General features: G+C 38.9%; 1 protein-coding gene across 1 annotated transcript; it reads left to right on the top strand.

The window, feature by feature from the left end:
• The first annotated feature begins 164 nt into the window (after window positions 1-164).
• On the top strand, window positions 165-8,552 carry LOC124144468 (40S ribosomal protein S3). The gene is made up of 6 exons (XM_046513881.2): window positions 165-251; window positions 2,972-3,196; window positions 4,360-4,454; window positions 6,835-7,022; window positions 7,650-7,848; window positions 8,488-8,552. Exons 1-5 carry the CDS (start codon window positions 222-224, stop codon window positions 7,838-7,840), a joined length of 729 nt encoding a protein of 242 aa, XP_046369837.1. The 5' UTR covers window positions 165-221; the 3' UTR covers window positions 7,841-7,848; window positions 8,488-8,552.
• Window positions 8,553-9,103: the final 551 nt, after the last annotated feature.

The following is a 9,103-nucleotide window of genomic DNA, read 5'->3' as shown; positions in this document are numbered from 1 at the left end:
ATTCTTCAGTATATCCTTTGATAATCTAAATGTAATTAGCAGTGACGATTTGTTTTAAAAAAGGATGCATAATTCCAATACTCATCAAAGTGTTTACTTTATCATATGAGACAGTATTTGATACCTATTTTTATCATTTCCTTTTTAGCCCAGCCATAGCAATTTACACTTCCGATTTGCGCGCGCACCTCTCCTACTTCCTTTTCACATTGCCAGCCAAAATGGCACATCAGGTTTCCAAGAAAAGGAAGGTTCGAACAGTATTATATACAAATCTAAGTAATTTTGTCCTCAAATAAACACAAAAATTAAAACTCTGTTCACTACTCTGTATACGTATGGGTGTTTCAGATCTGTTTCAGTTGTAAGTAATAAGATGTTAGTCGATTTGCAAAGGTGCCGTACTCCAGGGCATGGACGATATAGTGTTTACAGCAGTGCACGTCAGATTATTTCACACCTGTTGATGTCAGGTTTGATTTTATGAATGATTGGCCCTAATACAATAGTTGTCAGCTGTACAAGGGTTTTAATACCCGACTGATTGAACAAAGACCACGTATTGCCATTCGTATAATCATCGGTGTATCCTAATTTCGTGCATCCGAAGTTCGGGGATCTAGTATTAATATGAAACTACGACTTACAACTCTTATTGGATCAGAATAATCGAGTAATATTAAATATTTGCTCTTCCAATGTAGGCTTATTTAAGCCTTACCCTTACGAGAGTGAAAATATTTCATCGAATTCACATACAAGATAAAAATTGATGCAACTGATAATTAAATATTCATCACGTTGTGATGATTCTTGTGATGTAAACAGATGGTTAGCTTGAATCATTAGGATTAATTAAAATGTTGAATGCTTGTTTAGTTCGCTGAAATCTTTGGCAACAGATTTAATTAAATTCCAACTTGCACACAGGCTCCAGTAAATCTCTGCACATCTGATCTGTAATTTCATCTAGCACTGAGTTTTGTATTTGCTGTACATGACACTTAGCTGTACTGGTTATATCTCTGAGCTACCTGCTTATTAAATTTTTCAAACATTTGTTAAACACACATTAGAGTAGGGCTGGCTCTCGATACAGATCAAAGAGATCGACTATCTTTAACTTAATATTGATAAATTATTGATAAATGTCAGAAGTAACTTTGAGCAAATATGAAAAAAAGTCCGAAAGAAATCAACAACTTAATGCCACTGAGTAGTGACACATTTATGTATGGATTACTTTGTGGACATCTTAAATTAATAATAATACAGTAACAGTTGCTTTCCATCTGTGGCAATTGACATGACTGACAATAACAAGTCCATTTGGGTAAATTAAAACTTGATTTCATTACAGTTACGATATTATCATATTGATTATTGATGACACAGTTTTCATATAGATAATCGTTTATATTTCTCCCCATCGGCGGTAATTCTGATTATCGATCTTTTTAGCCTGAGTGATTGGAGAAATGAGTAAGAGAATGATGAGCGTGGTCACTCTTTCAGTATTGATAGAAAATAGTGTGGTACTCAGTTTCTATTCAAATTGTAACGGTTCTTTCAAACATTTTAGGAATTTTTTTCACATCTGACCGAGGGACAAATGATGTAAAGCTAACACCATCTTTCGACTGCAATAATTGTTGATGATACCACTCTAGCCTGATGTCCCTTTTTGTCAAAATTTTGTAAACATGGTAAAAGATAATAATACTTAAAGTAAAATTTTCTTGTCTTAGACATTTCCAATTTTCTTCATTCATACTCTGAAATCCATCTATAGTTATTACATATTAAAATTCTTGTACCACACTTCAACATGCAGATGTCAAGTATGTTTATAGTCATGAGACCATAAAAGTATATTTGCCATGAGTCCACAGAGCTCACAAGTAGATTGGACTCGGGTAAATCTCTGCACATAAGTATTATATTGATAATTTCCGTACATTACCCCTATTAGGAAGGGTGCCTGATACTGGTTAGTTTCTAACTACTTCTCATTACTATGGGCTTTCTTCTCACTAAAAGTTACAAATATTTGTTAGGCACAAACATGAAAGTGTGATAATGATGGGACAGTGTAGGATTGCAGGGTTTCAGATTGGTTTACTTTCAAGGACATTGCCTGGTTCTGATACAAAATGTACAAAGAGGCCTTTTCAAATTTGGTAACGATATAGAAGCATGTCCTGTCAAAAGTTATACATGTACCATGAAAATGTCCGGATGCCAACAAAATCACTTGGATGATCTTGATTTGGTGCCATATTTCTGTGCAGAGTTGCTTCCCTTTGATACAGGGATCTGCTGATCATGAGTTCACATACCACCAGTGTGTAATTTGTCAGTGCTGTCGTTCGGGAACTACAGTACTTGACTACTTTAATTTGTGCAAGCACCTTCAGATACTATGTGACACCTGCAGATAAGGAACATTTGATACTTGGACAGTTCTGGCTACCTCGAACTGTTCACTTGTTCTGTTTTCATTTTACAGTTGATCGATTACCCAATTTCAGATCTTTCCCAATCCTGCATGATCTCGACGATCAAATCAATTACAATACATGGACAGATCTTTCCAAAGCTTCTCACTTCTGACAAAAGGGACAAATGATGCAAAGCTAACACCATCTTTCGACTGCAATCATTGTTGATGATACCACTCTAGCCTGATGTCCCTTTTTTCATGTGTTAAGTGTATCTGATAAGAAACTGACAGATTTGTCCATAAACAGTGTATTCGTAGTTTAGTTGAAAGCCTCGACAACATGCAGGTCTGCTGTCTCATGGCCTGAAGCATTCTTTTACTTTTAGTCTGTAGTAAACCGGGGTTGAAACTTTCTGTATGGCCTGATTTTCTCAGAACAAAGTTTAGTATGTTAGCAAATTTGTTGAAGGCGTCATACTTAATAGATTAAATATTTGATTTTCATTCTTGCCAACATTTTCTTTGTAGTTTGTGGCTGATGGAATATTCAAGGCCGAATTGAATGAGTTCCTGACTCGGGAGCTGGCCGAGGATGGCTACAGTGGCGTGGAGGTCCGTGTGACCCCAACCAGGACTGAGATCATCATCCTGGCCACCAGGACACAGAACGTGCTGGGCGAGAAGGGCAGGAGGATCCGGGAGCTCACCTCGGTGGTCCAGAAGAGGTTCAACTTCCCTGAAGGGACTGTTGAAGTAAGTTGCAGTTATACACAAGAGATTAAAACAAAAACACTTTAAGATGTTAATTGTTTGTTTGTTGTTTAACACCGCACTCAGCAATATTCCAGCTATATGACGGCGGTCTGTAAATAATAGAGTCTGGGCCAGACAACCCAACGATTGACAACATAAGTATCGATCCACGCAATTGGGATCGATTACAGGCATCAACCAAGTCAGCGAGCCTGATCACCCGATCCCGTTAATTGGCTCTTACGACAAGCTTAGTCGCCTTTCACGGCAAGCATGGGTTGCTGAAGACCTCTTCTATCCCGGGTCTTCACGGGCCAAATGTTAATTTCCACAGTGTGTGTACATTTATTGTATGCAATGAAGTTGACATAAGGATTCAGGTTTGGAATAGGTCCCCATCAACATATGCTGTTTGTAAGAGGTGACCATTGGTCAAGCTTGGGTAATTGTGTCTTTGCACCCTGATGGTGTGGATTGTCACTCACAAAGTCAATCCCTCCATGGATTGTCTGGGACAGGTTTCATTTTTTGCGGGCGGCTGAAATGTTGGCGGGTTTGGTGAGAAACAGAAAATGACACGTATTTCCAGACTTGGCTAAGAAATATGTTCGGGTGGAAGTCATGGGTATCAGTGAGCAGGGCTCACTTTTTGCCTTGTTTTCATTATGAATGGGGGGTTAAATTTGGTGTGTTTTTTAGTCTCTCAAGCAAAATATGATGCCATAAACAAAGTGAAAGATGATTTCCACAGACATTTAACACAAGCAGATATGACTTACCTGTTTCGAAAACTTTACTTGTCCCGGACATTGGCCTATGGGATTTTTTAGCCCATGTAACTAATGTTTCACTGAAAGATTCTTGCTATGTGTTGGTTAAATGAAGTAAGTAAATGTTGAGGGATCAGAATATAAAGTTTCTTACAAGAGAAAATGTTGTATGATGGTGATACTTATTGTGCCGGGATTGGGTGGTCAAGCACGATGACTTGGTAGATGCATGTCATCGTATCCCAATTGGGTAGATCGATGCTCATGATGGCAATCACTGGGTTGTCTGGTCCAGATCCGAATATTTACAGACCGCCGTCATATAGCTGGAATATTGCTGAGTGCGGTGTTAAACAACAAACAAACAAAACTTATTGTAAACCTTTGTTGCAGTTGTATGCTGAGAAAGTTGCCACTCGTGGTTTGTGCGCCATTGCTCAGTGTGAGTCACTTCGATACAAGCTGATTGGAGGACTTGCCGTCAGGAGGTAAGCTACTGCAGCTAGTCATGTGGCCTTTAAAAAGGACCCCCTCCCCATTTATGCAGTGTAATATGTCTCCATTCTATGATAGTAAATACCCTGGACCTGTTGAGGCAGATTAAAAAACTAGAAATAACCGTTCATTCATGGGTGTGAAAACGTCTGTGTGATGTTACTGATAATGGAGATTATGACATCACTTCCCAAATGGAGATATGGCAAGGGATGGCTGCAAATTCTTTTGTCATAGTATCATGTGATAACATACCCTGGATGGTGGAGGATGAGAGGAGTTAGGTTAGGGTAGATTGACAGTCCAAGGAAGTTTCACTGAAGTTGAGCATGAATTTCAAATTCTGTATGTCCAACTTGTACTTAATGATTACCCTTATTACACACAGACAATGTCTTTTTTACACATTGAACCAATTGCAACATCTAAAATTGAACTGGAAATGAGTAGAGAATAAGATGCATGGTCTCTGTGGTATCGACAGAAAATAATGTATTAGTCAGTATCTATTAAAAGGTACGGTCAGTGCAAAAGTTTTGCCACATCACGTCTGACCAAGGGACAAATGATGTAAAGCTAACACCATCTTTCGACTGCAATCATTGTTGATGATACCACTCTAGCCTGATGTCCCATTTTGTCAGTATGCGTTACGTGGTAAAATGTCAGGTTTCTGGAAGAGAAATATTCCTTTCTCAATCATTGTCACCTGAATCAAAATGTTAATCCCCGTTTTCATTTGGTCAACACCCCAATGTGGATCTGAAAAAATTTGTTGATCTTAACATGCTTAATAAGAATAATTAGTGCACTTGATTAGTTTCATGCCACCATTTGACTTGAATATTGCTGACTGCAGTGTTAAATGTTATAAAAATATAAAAAAAATGTCATCAGGATCATAGCTGTTTGGTTTCCAGGGCCCACTTGCACAAAGCGATCTTAGAGCTAAGACTATTTTAAGCCTATGCTAAAGTACGGGAGTTACGATCATCTTAGCGCTAAGATCACTTTGTGCAAGTGGGCCTGTGTCAGATTAGGTCCCTTGTATGTCATGGATTGGGGGAGGGGGAGGTGTCAGGCTTAGTGAATGGCTGATTGTGTGTCATGACCCAATGATCATCATAATGATACAACTGGAATATTGTTGACTCTGGTGGAATACAAGAAATATCTCTCTACAGCACCACCGACCCGTGAAGATTCCGGGGTAGAATAGGTCTTCAGCAACGCATGCTTGTCATAAAAGGCGACTAACGGGATCGGGTGGTCAGGCGCGCTGACTTGGTTGATGCATGTCATCGATCCCAATTGCATGGATCGATGCTCATGATATCAATCACTGGATTGTCTGGTCCACACTTGATTATTTACAGACCGCCGTCATATAGCTGGAATATTGCTGAGTGCGGCATTAAACAACAAACCAACCAACCAACTACAGCACCACCATCCCTTCATTACAATACTTGTATGGCCTTCGGTCGTCGGTACATGTCCAACGAGACAGCTTTTGTATTTTGTGTACCACTCCTATTACCAAGGACACAATTAGATCTTAACCATGTAAAAAATGATGTTACAAAATGAAGATATTTCACTTTCTGTTCAGACCCATAAGCTCCTGATTTGAAATATACATTTTCATGTCGAATATGTCTTGAAAATGTATTGTGAAAGGTACATTCAATGACATTCAGTTTGTGCATCAGAACTCTCTGGTTGTTCACAGAAAGAATCAAATCTGTGGTACGAGATGGGAATTACTACTTAACTTCAAAACTAGAATTTCCTGTGCACTGACTAAGTTGACATTGATACAATAAGGTTCATGTTGTCACTGTACACTATGGGACAAATGATGCAAAGCTAACACCATCTTTCGACTGCACATTCATTGATGATATATCCTAGCCTGATGTCCCTTAGTTTTCTTGCATGTCCCAGTTGTATGATTCTGTTCATATTAAAGACATTTAACAATTACTTCCCACTTCCTGATGGTACACTTATGATTTTTTGTTTTAAACAACAAAACAATATGACGATATTTATGGCATAAAGCAAGTGATAAGTTTACTTTCTCACAAATAAACAACAGAAATAGAAGGAAAAGTTTACACAATTTTAATGCACATTGTAATTGGGGGATTCAGAAATTAAAACAGATATTATCAATCACCATGAAAAGAATGGGAATATACTTTCTAAATTACAAGTGCTTGTGTGTACACTTAAATTCTGGCACATAAATATCTTACCAGTGCCCTGTGAACACTTTTATATGAAAGTACATTTGTATCCCTGACACATGAGAGCTGTTCAGCAAGAAGACTTGTGTATCTCCTCAGGATGACCTGTTCCATGTTGTAGAGCCTGCTATGGTGTGCTGCGATTCATCATGGAGAGCGGTGCCAAGGGTTGCGAGGTTGTCGTGTCTGGCAAACTGAGAGGTCAGAGAGCAAAGTCCATGAAGTTCGTTGATGGTTTGATGATCCACAGTGGTGAACCTCTGAATGATTACGTGGACACAGCTGTCAGGCACGTCCTGCTCCGACAAGGTAAGTCTAGCCTTGACAATGCCTGTTTTCCAGGGATATGTCTAGAGCTGTAAGTTGTTTTATGGAAGTACAGATTATTTTTGTCCTTAGTTTGACAAAGTTGCTGTTCTAGTTTCACATGAGGCATTTTTCTTAAATCTTAGTGGTGCTATGAGCAGTATCATGAAGACAAGATTGACTTTTGGATTTTATGTCTTTTCTTTTTGCCTATTATCATCTTTTACTGTCTAGATCATGCCAAATTGTATTTTGACCAAAGGAATGTGGAACAATCTTCAGATTTTGTGACTTAAATATTGATAATGTCTGTGCAATCTTTGTATTCTGTAAAACTAGCTTATATTCTGTCAACTGAGTTGGACTAGAGGCTTTGTCAGTTGCCAGTGGGAATTCTAGGTCAAACACATTTATCATATATTGCTGATAGCTTCATTAAGCAATTTTCTCAGACAATTTCAGCAGACTCGCTTACATACTACAGAACAAGGGAAGTAACTCTTTTCATTGCAGACAGCAAATGGTTTTAGATTTAAAGGTTTAGGCCACTGTGCCTTTAAAGAGGCAAAAGAACACCAGTTTAGATTTGTATATGTACTTGTCTCCATTATAACTCTATGTACTTTGCAGGTGTGTTGGGTATCAAGGTAAAAATCATGTTGCCCTGGGATCCAACTGGAAAGATTGGACCACGTCGCCCCCTCCCCGATCACGTCAGCATCGTTGAGCCCAAGGATGAGCCTGCCCCAGCTCAACCTTACAGTGAGCAGAAGGGAGCTAAGCCCTCAGCAGATGCTGCTCCAGCACCACCTATTGTGTAATAAGAAAGGTGGGTCGCTTAATTTTTTGGTGGGCCTAGTAGTTAAAGCATTTGCTCAGCACACCGAAGACCCAGGTTCAATTCCCAACATGGGTACAATGTGTGAAGCCGATCAGTGCTTAAAGCGGCGCAAAACATCACCCTGTCACTCACTCACTTTATTTTCTGTAATTCAGCAAAGATCAAAGTTTCAATTTGAATCCCAGATTCATCCTGGTAAAATAAGTTTTGGTCTGCCACGTACGCTCTCAAGTCTTAGCACTTAGGTTACTGTCTTGCGATTATTTTTTTGATTGATTTTTTTTTCTCCCATATTAAGCCGACACATGCTCATGGTAAAAAATTTCCAAATTTAGACCAAACACACAAATAAAACACCTTGCTCGACTGTAACAACAAGTTGTACCTGTTCCTGGTTGTCATTAATACATAGATATCCCTATTTGTGAAATGTGTACACTGTGACATTGCCTAGTGTGAGATATCCATGATAAGTAGGTTGTTGTTTATATAATGGGCAGGATAAATTATGTTTATGCATGAATTAGGTATCTTATTATGTGACTAAATTACTCTCTGCAATATCTGGTGGTTTCAACTTAATGTCTTGCAGGATGTTGTCTTTATTTTCTTTCTCCTCTTTTTCAGATGCTGTTATCACGTTGACAGTAAGACATGTAAAAAGCTCCTGTGAAAATAAATCTTGGGGATTACTGCGTCTTCCTTGTTGTCTTTTGAACATTTTTACTGTGTAGTGACTGGTAGGCTGTGCCAACTAGCTGATTGAGCTGCCTCCAGTGATGGGGGGCCGGTCAGGTAACCTAGTGGTTAAAGCGTTCGCTCATCACACCGAAGACCCGTGTTTGATTCCCGACATGGGTACAATGCGTGAAGCCCATTTCTGGTGTCACCCGCCGTGATATTGCTGGAATATTGCTAAAAGCGGCGTAAAACCATACTCACTCCAGTGATGGGGCTGCAAGATTGTTTGCTGAGATTTGACAGACACTGATGCCACTATAGGGGAATGTTTCTGACATAATTGTATGACATTAAAGGTCTAGGTCACTTATGGGTAAACAACTGTTGTATTTAAAAGTGCAATGTAAACTGAATATACAGTATCTTAAACCTGGGAGGACAATGGTGTAACTTCAAGATATTCGACCATTTGAGATAGCAAGGTCTGAACAGATTCTGAAAAATGAACAATATTATAGGTCCATTTCAATACTTTTGTTTTCGTGAGGAATTAAGAACACAA

This window comes from Haliotis rufescens, unplaced genomic scaffold (assembly GCF_023055435.1).
Source record: "Haliotis rufescens isolate VD_foot unplaced genomic scaffold, xgHalRufe1.0.p SCAF_7, whole genome shotgun sequence".
NCBI classification, from domain to species: Eukaryota; Metazoa; Mollusca; class Gastropoda; order Lepetellida; family Haliotidae; genus Haliotis; species Haliotis rufescens.
The sequence above is the reverse complement of the archived record's forward strand: the minus strand, read 5'-3'. Positions and strand labels throughout refer to the sequence as shown.